Below are 14,514 nucleotides of genomic sequence, written 5' to 3'. Positions count from 1 at the left end.
AAAGGTAGAGGAAGAAGGAATTCACTCTTTTTCCCGGGCCTCATGCTTGAGCTGGGACATCTCATATTCTCCAGCCCTTGGACTGGGATTTACACCATCCACTCCCCTGGTTCTCAGGCCTTTGGACTCAGACTGAATTACACAACTGGCTTTCCTGGGTCTCCAGCTTGCAGATGGCAGATTGTGGGACTTCTCAGCTTCCATAATCACGTAAGCCAATTCCCCCAAATAAACATGTCTATAGCTACCTCCTGATGTTTCTGTTTCTCTGGAGAACACTGACTAACACAGATATATTTTGAAAGATATACAGTACTTCAAAAAAAATTACTACCAAATAAATCACCAAGGTCACTTCTAGCTCACTGGTTAAATCAACCAATGCTCCATAATACATAGGTTCATCTCAGCGAATTAAGTTTCTGATTGAGTTCCTGTTGTTTTAAATTACTCTCTAACCTATTATTGGCCTCATCTTCCAAATATAAGCAAAAACAAAAAATCTTTCATTTACCTTGAACTCAATATCACATTTTGAGCAAGTGTTTTTGCTTCAGCCTTTAAATGCCAATCCAAAAAATTATCATAGCAAATATGTTAGTTTATGGTGTTTTCTTCTTTTGAGTGAATACTAAACTCTGTATTTGATCATACAAAGTTAAACTATTTCATCATTTTATGAGAGGGTTTTCTTTAATGTTGTTTGAAAAATATTTTAAATTAAAAGTGCAAATGTTATTCTAATGTCACCACCCCTCTTTAAAATTGCAGGAAGCAAGGAGTTAAAGAACACTTTTCCTTTTCTCACCCCCATTTCCCTGGAGACCACCACTGTTGGCAGCTGGGTACACATCCTTTCCAAATATTTTCCATGTTTATATAGATATATGGGTATCAACTTATATTATTTATTAAAATACAATTATGATATTTTTATCTACAATGTTTTTTGTATCTTTCTAATTTAACATGGATACTTTTCGAAGTCACTACTTTGGATCCATTTTATTCCTTTAAAGGTTATGTAATATTCAATTATGTGAACATGCCATAATTTATCCAACTTTTCTTCTACTTTTAGTTTGTTTCCATTTTTGTGTGGAGGGGGGCTGATGCAATGGATTGAATGTTTGTGTCCCCCCAAAATTCATGTTTAAATCCTAACCCCTAAAGTGATGGTGTTAGGAGGTGGGGCTTCTGGAAGGTAATTAGGACATGAAGGTGGAGCTCTCATGAATAGTCTTAGTGCCCTTGTAAAAGGGACTCCAGAGAGCTCTTGCCTTCTTTCCATCATATGAGGATACAATGAGAAGTCAGCAGTCTGCAAATGGGAAGAGGGCTCTCACCAAGCTCAACCATGCTAGCGCCCTGATCTCAGACTTTCAGCCCCTAGCACTATAAGAAATAAATTTCTGTTGTTTACAAGCCACCTAGCCTATAGTACTTTGTTATAGCAGCCTAAATGATTAAGACATCTGGTCTATCCCTACTTTAGTAAGGATATATGATTAGGACTTCCTTTAATTCCACTTCTTAGAAACTGTCTTCCTTCAACCCAACATCTCCCTGAATCAATCACATAGTCTTTCTCCTTTTCTGAACTGCCAATTATGAAAGAACTGGCCTCACATGCTAGCTATATTTCTTCATTTCTCATTCACTCCTCAACTCTGTAACCATCCTGCCCCTCCACTCTTCTCAAACTGTCCTCCCTAAAGACACCCACGCCCACACGGTTGCCCAGTTCAGGAACTTTTCTTCCCAGTCTTCATCTCACTCAACATGGCTGCATCCTCTTAACCCTGGTTTCCTGAAGTCCATTTCTCCCTTGCCTTCTGGGACAACACTCTCTTCTGGTTCTTCTCCTACCTCTAATAGCTATTTCTCAATTTTTCTCTGCTTGTTCCACCTCACCTGTCTCTCTCATGTCAGTGTTCCAGAGTTCTATTCTTGGCTCTCCTTTCCTCTCCTTCTACCTGTCTTTCTGGTGTTCTCATCCTCTCTGATAGTTTCAACTATCACCCATACACTGATTAGGTCCCAATCTACCTGTAGAACACACTCTTCTCCTGACCTACAAATGCCCGAATTTATCTTCCCGTATCTCCAAAGGGCCACCTCAGATTGACAACAAAATTCTCCTTGTCTATAGCTGAACTCATGATTTCTCCCCTCTCGTCAAAACCTGACCCTCTGCCTATATTTCATAACTTACATTTCCACCCATCCCTGTGGTCCAAACTAAAACAAATCAATCTTCCTCAACTCCTTGCCCACCTTCATATCTAGTTTTTTTAATCAGTTCTTTTATTATTTCTCTGAAGTCATCTGTTCTGTTACTACCACATTTCTAAAGATATATTCATTAATCCTTGTCTGAATCATTTCAACATTTCACAACTGATCTCCCAGCCTTTAACCATACAAACTTCAAGCCGTTTTCTTGGCAATTAAGTTATTATCTGATATAATGTATGTTAGTCCCCTGTTTAAAGACCTCCAATATCCTCTAATATTCACAGGGTTTTAAAATGCATATATATACTATATGCATATAATAATGTATATTACACACACAAGTATATAAGAAACTGTTAGTCATTAGACTCCATTTTATTGAATTATCACCCCTACCCCCAACTAACTGCCCTCTCTTTCAGCCATTCCCCAAGCTGTCTGAGCTCCTTCTTGAGTCCCAGGTCTTTGCTCAGGGTATTTCTTCAGCCTGAAATTCTCTCTCTCCCTCTTCTTGTTATAATCCTATTTTTCTATTAGGACTCATCTCAAAACTATCTCCTCTGTGAATTCTTACACAGCTCTCTTGTCAATTATAGGAACATAAACTTCCTGTTCTGTGAATCCACAGCCCTTGGCTCACACCACTCTTGCTGCATTTATCATCTGGTATTATAATTATCTATTTCTCTATCTTTTCCACAATGGCATGAATTCCTAATGAACAAAGTTCACGTCTTTCAGATCTTTGAATCCTATCACACAGTTCTGTGTCTTGCATGTAGTAAACACCAACAAATATGTTTTGAGTTTACAGTTTAGAAAGACAAAATAGAGTGATCAGGTCTCCAATCTATGCCTCCAATCTACTGTGCTCCAAAGACAATGCAGACCAGAATGGTGACTAGAAAATTTAGCAAATTTAGATTGGGTGTTCTGTTTACTTTGTTGTATTAGTAACACAGTTCTAGGATCAGCATTTCATCAGCACTTCCACTGGGGATAAACCCAGAACACTTCCTCTCTTTGGGAGAGAAGAAAGTAGTTAAGATGATCCTGTTCGGTTTTTACAATCAGGGAAATGTTTCCAATAATGAGAGACTATATATGGGCAGATGAAATGCTAAGTGGGAAGGATGCAGATTACCACTCTTTTCTCAGGGTAAGTTAGAATTATTTTCAAACTGGACTTCATGCATTTCCTGATAACAAACCTTTACTTTCAAAATTTCCCCCTGAGTATAGTACAGTGAAAACTAATGAAATATTTACAGGCAGAGCTCTTTTTACCCTTGAGTTCATTCATTGCAAATGAACTCTTTGAACCCCACGTCTAAGAATCTGGAAATGCTGTTAAGTTACAAATATCAGCAGTAGCAGGCGGTACTGTTTCTTAAATCTGTTCCACATTTAATAAATGCTTCCACTGAGGGCACTTGTCTCCTAAAAGCTGTATGTTCTGTTTAGATTAATACATTACAGTTTCCATGGTTGTTAAAGCTGGATTTCAGTGTGTAATCATTCAATCAATGCAGTCAACACTGTAGGATGATGCTCTGGGTGGTGGGCACTGAAAATATAAACCCTGGAAAAAGCAGTTATCAGGAAAGAGCCAACAGTCCTTGAGTTCCCTGGTTACTGTCAAGGATTTAAAAAAATCAGAAAAGCAACATGGCATAGCAGAAAGAGCTTGGAAGTCAGCCAAACTGGGTTTATATCCACACTACATTACTTACTAGCTATATAACTTTAGGCAAGTCACTTGACGCCTCTGAGATTTCCTCATCTTTCCAATAAGGTGAATTCTACCTATGTCATACAGGAAGATGAGATAGTTTCTATTAATGATCAAATGAATGAATGATGGTCTCCTTCCAAATCAACCATTCACATTTTTAAGACAGATGTGCATAGAATGGATTGCTTACAAACTCAAGGAAGTTGTAATATAGTCTTAGAGCCAAAGAATTCACAAGGCAGAGTTCTCAGGTAACAGATGAAGTGTTATGAAAGAAAACCAAAGTATCAAGTTAGACACTATAATAAGAACTTTTCATATTGAATTAATTTTTATGTGCAAAGTATAAATGACCTTGATGAAACTTGCTTTAAAACAAGAGGGCTGTTTTTCATCATGACAGTCTGGTTATTCCAATAAGGTTCTTTGACCGTGGGGCTGTACTTCAAAAAAATTACTGATTTTTTTGTAACTTATATATGAGCTCTGGAGTTTTAATTAACAGCCACAGCACAAATTCATGGGAACAATGTTTAAAGAGTTTATCTAGAAAAGACAAAGAAATATTTTCCCTTGTATGAAATTTCTTAACCTTAGGAGTTTGAGATGCTTTCAAATATAAAAATCATGTTTATTCAATGGCTTTACTGTCGATTTTCAGTATTGTACCAAACAAATCCCTATGATTCATAGTAAAATTTTTAAAATCTACATAACTATTTCCATTAATTTTTTTTCATTTTATTAAAAATTTTTTCATCTTACTAAAAATACAGTAGGAGTTCATTCACCAAGAACACATTTTATGGGTTATTTAAATGACTAATGTAATTATACAAATTTTTCAACTAACTCTTTCTGAATTTGATTCACTTAGCTTCAGTCCTTTCTCTGAAGGGTAATGGCTCACTTTGGTAAGTTATTTTAAATCTGTAAGTTTTATAGTGAAGGATGTGGGTTGCATAATATTTGGATTATCTTTTTGATATTAAGTGAGCCAATAGATAAGTACTTCCAGTGAGAATACTTACTCCCAATATAAACACACACAATTTTTGCTAAAAAAGTTAACTGAAAGCATGAATTTTAATAAATAATTTTTTTCTAAGAACTTTATGAAGCATAAACCTCTCTCTGTTGTATGGCATTTTAATTCTAGCAAGCGTTTTTTCTACCACCTGAAGCTATATGTCTAGTACAGCATTGTCCAATATAACTTTCTGCCACAATGAAATGTGGCAGTAGCCACTAGCCAGATGTTGCTACTGAGAACCTGACATGTGATGTGACTGATTAAATGAATTTTTTATTTTAATTAATTTAAATTTAAATAGCTACATGTGGCTACTGACCATTATATTGGACAGTGCAGGTCTAGAATGTATGTTGAAATAACTGGAGCAGTGGACAAGTATGCTTACTATGTCCTAATGCCCCATCTCCTTCTCAAGCCCCTTACCTTTTACCCATAGCAGGATACAAGTCAAGTGTCGTTTCTTCCATGAAGCTTTCACTGACTACTTTAATCCACATGGATGTCTTTCTCCTCTGAACTCCTATACACTTATCTGTTTTATAATGCAATTTAGTACCCAGTTATTATACCATGGACAATAGTTTAATGTATGTAAATTTTAGCATAAAAACAATACAAATAATAGTACCAGCTTCTATTCATTGAAAGCTTATAATGTTAAATATTTTACAGTATCCTATTTCATCTTTTTAATAGGCCTCTAAAGCATGTATTATAATCTCTATTTTATCTATGAGGAAACTGACTCAGAAAGATGAAGTTACTAGTCCAGGTCAAACAGCTAGTTAGTGGCAGAGCTGGAACTTGAAACTGGGTCCATGACTTCTGTAATACAGGGTAGGGGCCTTGTCGGAGTAGGCAGGGTCATATGAGATACTTTGGCCTGATTTGATTATGGGAAGCCATTATAAAAAACCTAAGCCTGTGTGAGAAAACTAATTTGTAACGATTACAGCTTAGAGGGAATAAAAGATTATGATTCAATTTCAATTACAAGAGTATTTCATTTATAGTGAGAGACCATTCCAAAGTTCTTCCATCATAGACTAGATATACCACTTTCTTAGAGACGAGTTGCTCCCTCTAGTGAAAAGCGATGGGAATACCGTACCCCCAAGTATTCAAAGGAGAAAATCTCTGTAGAAGCGGTACTTTCCTAAGGGGTCTCTTGGAAATTTGTGGAGGTGAGTTTTAGATATTACAAAGAATGGAGGTTGTTATTGGCTTTCATTAGGTGGGCCAGGGATGCTAGATATCACGCAGGAAGTCCTCATCAACAAGACACTAGTCTATTTCTGGGAGGGAAACCCATTCATATTTATCTATCTGAGCCTGGAATTTAACATCATTTTACATATAAAAACAAAATATGTTTGCACTGTTTTACTATGCAATGAATTTTCCAGGAAGGAAACTATGGCATTTCATCTGACAAAACACTGTCAGTTGTAAAACATAATATTACTTAAATATCACCAAGAATGAGAGGACGACAGAGAAAAGGGAAGAAAAACATTGCCAATTAAGCTATGACACAATGCATTCTTTTTTTTTTTTTGCGGTACGCGGGCTTCTCACTGTTGTGGCCTCTCCCGTTGCGGAGCACAGGCTCCAGACGCGCAGGCCCAGCGGCCATGGCTCACGGGCCCAGCCGCTCCGCGGCATGTGGGATCCTCCCGGACCGGGGCACGAACCCATGTCCCCTGCATCGGCAGGCGGACTCTCAACCACTGCGCCACCAGGGAAGCCCGACACAATGCATTCTTATACATAATTTTATCTCTATTTAAAGGGCTCCTTTAGACATATTTAGACACAGGTCAAACACACCTGGACACATATAAAAGAAAAAAAAAGCAAAATAAATTAAGGTGTTTCTAAAACTTCTTTATATTCAGAAAATTTTTGACTCAGAGTTGTCAACATCCATGTTTTTCAAAACAAAATTATTCTCTTGCTATCGAGTATTTTGATGATGCTGTATTTCTTAAAACAGTGCTCAACTCGTGTCCAGGTTTTCTTCAAAGTCACACCAATTTCATATGTTTTTTGTTTTTTGTTTGTTTGTTTTTTGGTACGTGGGCCTCTCACTGTTGTGGCCTCTCCTGTTGCGGAGCACAGGCTCCGGACGCGTAGCCTCAGCGGCCATGGCTCACGGGCCCAGCCGCTCCGCGGCATGTGGGATCCTCCCGGACCGGGGCACGAACCCGTGTCCCCTGCATCGGCAGGCGGACTCTCAACCACTGCGCCACCAGGGAAGCCCTGTAGGTAATTTTGAGTGACTCAGTCTCTGCCTCATTTCCCTAGTGGGTAAAATGAAGGTCATAACAGCATTACCTCACAGGGTTCTTATGAGAACTAAATGATACAATGGGATGGTGTTTACAACAGTGACTGGTACATCAGAAGCAGTAAATATGTGAAAGCTTCATTAATTACAAGCATAAAATATATCATTCTGCAAAACAAAGATGTCTGAACTTCTGCTAAGATCATTACCATCTGAGAAATCTTTCCTGAAGAATCAATGATTCCTTGATATATGGAGAATAATTTCATAGTTTTGTGAATGTTTCCTCACAGATACCATATTAGAATATATTAGATTCCTTGGGGGTAGTGGGGTTTATTGCCAACTGCCCAACAACTGCTCTGTAGTGTACAAATACATCTTAGTAATATATGAAACACAACCAAAATATATTCCCTCATCAAGTAAAATGTAAAGCAGTATAGACACAGTGTTAGTTTTTGTAAGATCATCAAGGTTTTAATTTATTCAAATCAACAAATATCCTTAAGAATCTACCAAAATCTCAGCTCCATGCTATGCTGAGTAAATACAAAGGAAGAAGCAACTGGGCTCCTATCTCATGGGATGATGCTGAGATGCTGGGATGATGAGACTGACATGTATGAAACAACCAGGGTCACTAAGAGGAAGAGTATAATTACATCTAAATTGCATGGCACAGCTCATAAGAGTTGCAGGAGTTCAGAGGAGGAGTGGTAGAGTGGTAAAGGAACTCTACCTTAGGGGTAGAGTTAGGGAGAGGGAGGCAAAATGTAGCGTATGACCTTGGTTAGGGCAGTTAACCTCTCAGCATTATTGTTTCCTCTTCTATAATGTTTGACAATTTAATGCATGTAAAATGCCTAGCACGATCTAAAGCAAGAAAGGTTTGTGGTGAGGTCTTACAGAATGGGTAGTATCTGCCCAAACAGAGTGTGTTTCAGAGAGCAGGATAACCTGCATCATATAAAAGAGACACATATCCCTTTTAAGGTTTTAGGTTAAAAAAGGAAGAACTCACAAGGAATAGCCCTACTATAATAAGTACAATCTTCTGTGGCAAATAGCAACCACATTTTTTTTTCCCTGCATGGCAAAGTAACTCCTTTAGCATGTGAGACTTGGTTCAGGTTGAAATCCTAGACAGTTCCTTCTGACAAGCGGACTCTTTCTTTAAAAAAAGAAATGGCGGGCTTCCCCTGTGGCGCAGTGGTTGAGAGTCCGCCTGCCGATGCAGGGGACACGGGTTCGTGCCCCGGTCCAGGAAGATCCCACATACCACGGAGCGGCTGGGCCCGTGAGACATGGCCGCTGAGCCTGCGCGTCCGGAGCCTGTGCTCCGCAACGGGAGAGGCCGCAACAGTGAGAGGCCCGTGTACCACAAAAAAAAAAAAAAAAAAGAAATGGCATAGAACACACATACCTGCTTTTCCTTCTAAATCCTTGCTTCTAGCTGCTCCTTCTCTTATTCAAAAGTGAGCACTTACTCCAAAGTGATCATAACCTCGCCCCTCCATCTTCTATAATAAAGAGTTATAATCATAATCACTTCTCTACTGTGATTTTCAGATAATTAAAGTTAGAAGAAATTTAAGTTTGTCCTCATTTCTGATTCATTCAATCAAATAGCCCATATCATGGTATTTTTCAAATGTACTGACAATAAGAGAAGGAAGGGTTCCCCCCAAAGTGTCTCAATACTCTTGGGGGAAATTACACTCACCACAGTCCTGATTACATTTACACGCACCATCTATCACTGGAGTCTTTCCTAACATTATCAGTTAGAGTACTAATTAATTATACTTTCAGACATCATAATGGTGACTTGGACAAATAAAGCCACATCTTCTAGTACTGGTCAAAGCCTGATACTGTCTTCCGCTCAAAAATAGAAGGCATGTTAGTAATAAAAGCTTCCACTTTAGGCCAAATTAAATTATTCTAGTTCCAAGACAGAGGATGATTTCATAGTAATGAGGAAGAAGTGGGCCTTGTGGAAAATTCCATTATTCATTCTTATCTATACAAAAGTAATTTCAGCCATGCATAACAGGCTCATATCCATTTCTTGCAGACAGAAATGAAGTAAGGCTTGGAATCATTACCTTGGCTTGTTCATAAATGAGAGAGAAATTGGAAATACAGTGCTGGTGGTCTGAGGCTTTGCTATGTAAGCTCACCCAAATATGTCAGTCCTTTCAGTGTTTGTTTGTCATACAGTGTGACCACACAAATATACATTATTTGTAAAACAAAACTGTTTTCCCTGTGGTTTTTCTATGCTTTCTGAGGCTTTGATGCATATGTCCAAATTCATTCTGACTAGGATTTCGTTACTGAAGACAGTAGAGCAGTCCTCTGGTTTGCTGGAGGCTGACAGGGAGGAGAGCAGGGTGACAACCCATGTGCCCCTTACTTCTGCAAGCACCAAGCTTGTGCATCTGTTCCTTTGTTTAACATTCTAATAATCTATGCAACACTGTGGAAGGCAGTGTACCAGGCACTAGGTAAACAGTACTAAACAAAACCATGACCCTGTCCTGGAGTTCACAGTCTTCTCAGACGTATTTTATGGTAGGTTTTGGGTTTAACTTTGCCTTTCTGTGTACGTATTGCCTAAGCATATTTCTGGACTTGATAGCCAAAAAGAGACTCAAGATATGATACATCGTAGCTGTTGGGCAAGACCTCAGGGGAAGCAATGGTGAGGCTGAAGGGGATGCTGCCAGGAAAAACTTGAGCCACACGTAGACACAACCAAACCTCAACCCAAGGAGTGTTCATTTCACACTGTTTAACAAATTACGACAAACTTAACAGCTTAAAACTACACAAATTAATTATCTTACAGTTTTGGAGGTTAGATGAAATCAAGGTGCTGGCGCAGTTGCATTCCTTTGGAGGCTCTATGGGAAAATCTTCTTCCTTCCTTTCCAGCTTCTAGAGTTTACCTTTATACCTCGGATCTTCGTTCCTTCCTCCATCTTCAAGTCTTTTTTTTTCTTCTTTCTCTCTCTTTCTCACCTCTGCTCTGGTCATCACATCTCACACTGACACGCCTGCCTCCTTCTTATCATCATAATTACACAGGGTCTATCCACCCGAATAATCCAGGACAATCTTTCAATCTCTGGCTCCTTAACCGAATCAAATCTGCAAAGTCCCTCTTGCCACCTAAGATAACATACAGGTTCTGAAGGTTAGGACATGGACATCTTGGGGGGCCATTATTCAGTCTACTATACAAGGCAAAGCAAATAGAAAAAAAAAGTTTGCCTCTTTTTCACCTTGAGGCAACTAACTGAAAGCTGGCATCATGCAGTTTCTTTTCTACTTAAGACCATCTTGGTTACCGTTTTAACTGGCTTTTCTTCATAAAAATGGCAGTGGGTGGCCCCTCCACCGGTATTTCTCTGAGGCCTCCTAACTCTCTAACACCAGTTTTCCTCACAAGTCAACAAACTAAAACAACCAGAGACACTGACATCCCTCTTAAAGTTAGCTCTATGAGCTAATTACCATGAATAGATACTTCACCAAAGCCAACCTTTCCTACCTCCTTGCAGAACTAAACTCGTTAATAGATTAATAGTTTACGGGGCTGGAAATAGCTTTTCTATTTCCTGCAGTGAGGGGCCATGGAGCAAGATTTAGCAAATCGATCCTGACTTAATTCCTGCAGACATTACGCAGGACAAGCTCTTCTTTGATGCAGATTATAAAGGTAAGACTAGCAAGGAAAAATATGCATCAGTTTCGTGGTGAAAAGTCGCTCAGTAGCTTTTTCTCCCAGTGATGTCAGAGGCCAGAATATTTTCATTTCACTTCTACTTGAGAAAAGGGAAACAATTTGCTATTCAACTTAGTTTAAAAATAAAGAGAAGATTTTTGCTCCTGGCCATTATGGAATAACAGGGAGTAGATTTACCTTCTTGCCTAGAAAATACCAAACACCAGAAAAACATGTTTTCAGACTACAGCAGGCAGTGTAGTACTGGGATCCCTACAAGCTGGAGGTACTCTCCAGATGCATCGCAGGGAGGGTCCTCACTGCTTCAGCCTCTGAGTGCGAGCCACATTTATTTACGTAAGTCAAACTACCAGTCCACCCGATTAAATTCATAGGAATAAAACTATGAAAGCACGCTCGGATCGCAGGGTACCAGGTAAGCCACGCCAGGACTTGCCAATTCTCGCGGCAGGGTGGGAGCTACAGCCGTGACGTCACCCTCACGGAGACGCTCGCGAGACCAGCGAGTGGGTGGCGAGAGCGGCGGGTTTTCGCCGAGCGCGGCTTCCTCAGGGAAAAACAGACGGTAGCGTGACGTTTGTCTGGCTGCTGCCGACATGAGCGGCCCGGATGGGGTCGAGAGGACGCCTCTCCCTGAAACCCACAGTCTCACCGTCCCCGACCGTGCCCCCGGAGACCCGGATTCTCCCAGGTGCCTGAAGCTCCGTGAGGAAACCGAGGCGTCACAGGTGATGGCGGAGACGGGTGAGGGGAGCTTCGAAGCCGTCGCGCTCCCACCGTTCCAGCTTCCAGAGGAGCGGGGCGACCCCGGCGCTGCTCCCGCAGATCCGGTCTGTGACGATAAGCCCCAGATCGGAGGCGGTGGGGATGGCGGTTACGTAGCGCCCGAAGCGGGGCAAGAGCAGGCTCCGCCTCCCAGAGAGAGATTGGAAGCGGCGTTTGTAACCCTGGCGACGGACGGCAGCCGGGGAAATGACGGCCGGCGGGGAGAGCCGCGGGGCCCGGGTGGGGAGAAGGCCCTAGAAACCTGTGGCGCGGAGAGGTTCGGATCTGAGCTGATGGCGGAGGCGAAGGCTGAGGAAGTGAAGACTGAAGAGGGCCCCCTCTTCTCAGTCGCAGTGGATGAGGAGGTGGCGGAGAAGGAAGGAGTGAAGGCGGGGGAGGGAGTGGAGCAGGAGATGGAGATGGAGGAGAAGCCAGTAGGTGAAGAAATAGAAATGGTGGAGAATAGAGTGGTGGAGGAGGCAGGGCCCCGGCCCCTGCGGATGGATCTCCGCATGAACCCTCTGGAGGCCATCCAGCTGGAGCTGGACACTGTGAATGCTCAGGCTGACCGGGCCTTTCAGCAACTAGAACATAAGTTCGGACGGATGCGTCGACACTACCTGGAGCGGCGGAACTACATCATTCAGAACATCCCGGGCTTCTGGGTCACTGCCTTTCGGAACCACCCCCAGTTGTCCCCCATGATTAGGGGCCAAGATGCAGAGATGTTAAGATACATAACCAACTTGGAGGTGAAGGAGCTCAGGCACCCTCGAACAGGCTGCAAGTTCAAGTTCTTCTTTCGAAGAAACCCCTATTTCCGAAACAAGCTGATTGTCAAGGAATATGAGGTCAGAGCCTCTGGCCGAGTGGTGTCTCTTTCCACTCCAATCATATGGCGCCGGGGCCGTGAACCCCAGTCTTTCATTCGCAGGAACCAAGAGGTCGTTTGCAATTTCTTCACCTGGTTTTCAGACCACAGCCTTCCAGAGTCTGACAGGATTGCTGAGATTATCAAAGAGGACCTGTGGCCAAATCCACTGCAGTACTACCTGCTGCGTGAAGGAATCCATAGAGCCAGACGTCGCCCAATAAGGGAGCCAGTGGAGATCCCCAGGCCCTTTGGGTTCCAGTCTGGTTAAACTTTGCCCTTGGTAATGTTCCTGCATTAAGTCCCTTTCTGCCCCTTGCTGGACCTGTGCTTGGGCAACAGAAATGGGTATGCCTTCTACTTTTTTTTCCCCCCTTTCTTTTTCTGACATTTCTGCAGCCTTTTTCCCTTGGACATTCAGTTCTCTCAGCCTCAAGATTGAGACCATCATGACCACGCTCCACCACTTCCACATGTGCATTAATATCACATGCTGCATGGCCATGATTCACACCACTCCTAAGCCAAGTTTGTGATGCTGTAAATTGCACTGCCTTTATCTGCACTACTTGGACCCTGTTTGTTCCCAGGGCCTCCGGTCTGCCTCTTATACCTTGAATTCTAGATTTGTCTAGGAGCCCATTCTACCCACTTTGCTCTGCAGTACAGGCATATAGCCTGTGGACAGTTGCGGGCCTTTAATGATATCAAGGGAGAATGGCAGTGGACCACTTGGCCTGTATGATTTATGTGACTCCATTGCTCTTCTTGTGCCTCTGGTCACCACCTGTCGCTGTCTGCTACTGGCTGTGCCCTTGGCTGCTACCTACTGGATGAACATCTTCTAGACCACTGTCAGCCCCACTCTGGTTTCTGGTAAACAGTCTCCAGGTTTCCTGCCGGCACACAAAAGACCTTCCATTCTTCTCCCCAAAAGACCTCTCCTCTATTCCTCACACCCACCCTCTTCCCTTCACTCCCATCATCCAGAACCCTATTAACTGTCAGGCAAGTGGTTGAGGTGACAAGTTAGACTCGTCCTTGTGGCAGGATGGTCTAAGGCTGGTGTCCATTCAAAGTACCAGGCTTTCTCAGCCTCAACTAGTGAATTCAGCCAAAACCTAGGTACCTCTTTGTGCCTCCTTTTCTCATCGGGAGCGTGATTAAGTGCCAAGGTGGCAGTACACTTTCTCCATTGTCTCTCTCCTGGCTCTTAAAAGAAGTGATAGCTCATAAACATCTGCAGAATCAGGTCTTTTAGTTTTAATTTGGCTCTCCATTATTTCCAGAGACAGGTTGTCTTGTGTAATAGACTACCAGAGCTCTTATTTCCCTCTGCTTTCTTCCCTATCCTCCACCCACTTTAGCAACATCTAGAGGGTTTAAAGGGAGACAGATTTATTAGATTAAATGAAAAGTGATATCTAGGCCCTAATGGATGGAAGAACTAAAGATACTGTGATGGGTGCCCAAAGCATGGGAAACTAAACAGAAGACCACAGGCAAAAATGAGCCAGGTAAAAATTGGGCCTAAAATTAAGACTGAGAGCCTTCAAGGAAGCTTCTTGCTCTGTCAGTGGTGATGAGAGAAGTTATTTTTCTCAGGATAAACATGGGAGAATTGAAGGGTCTTGGAATGTTAAATATGTTGTCTAGAGAAGAGAAATTTAAAGAAATGCAATGCAACTTTGAGTGCTTTCTCTCATTTTCATTTGACTGACCTTATGAGGAGGATTAATACTGTGTCTTTTATTTCACTAGTATTTAGTAAATCCTGTTATGTTATTTCTGCTTACTGGGAAAATTGAGCTGTACAGGCTTT

General features: G+C 41.6%; 1 protein-coding gene and 1 long non-coding RNA gene across 3 annotated transcripts in view; one reads left to right on the top strand and one right to left on the bottom strand.

Moving 5' to 3' along the window:
* The window catches only part of LOC307061461, a 33,846-nt gene extending 22,450 nt beyond the window's left edge, over positions 1-11,396 (bottom strand). Inside the window, exons 1-3 of one of the 2 annotated variants that reach the window (XR_013811187.1) lie at positions 11,234-11,389; positions 10,155-10,479; positions 8,526-8,822 (exon numbers count right to left, since the gene is read on the bottom strand). This is a non-coding gene — a long non-coding RNA (uncharacterized lncRNA). Of the gene's footprint in view, positions 1-8,525; positions 8,823-10,154; positions 10,480-11,233 lie in introns of those variants that run through there. The other variant, XR_013811186.1, reaches the window with a different exon arrangement.
* Positions 11,397-11,652: 256 nt separating this feature from the next.
* On the top strand, positions 11,653-12,963 carry TSPYL1 (TSPY like 1; the record flags this gene model as incomplete). Its single annotated transcript, XM_079716622.1, has 1 exon — positions 11,653-12,963. One exon carries the CDS (start codon positions 11,653-11,655, stop codon positions 12,961-12,963), a length of 1,311 nt encoding a protein of 436 aa, XP_079572748.1.
* Between the last annotated feature and the right edge of the window lie 1,551 nt (positions 12,964-14,514).

The sequence above is a fragment of the Hyperoodon ampullatus genome (assembly GCF_949752795.1).
Source record: "Hyperoodon ampullatus genome assembly, chromosome: 12".
Taxonomy (NCBI): domain Eukaryota; kingdom Metazoa; phylum Chordata; class Mammalia; order Artiodactyla; family Ziphiidae; genus Hyperoodon; species Hyperoodon ampullatus.
Note: the sequence above shows the minus strand (reverse complement) of the source record. Positions and strands in the feature narration are given on the sequence as shown.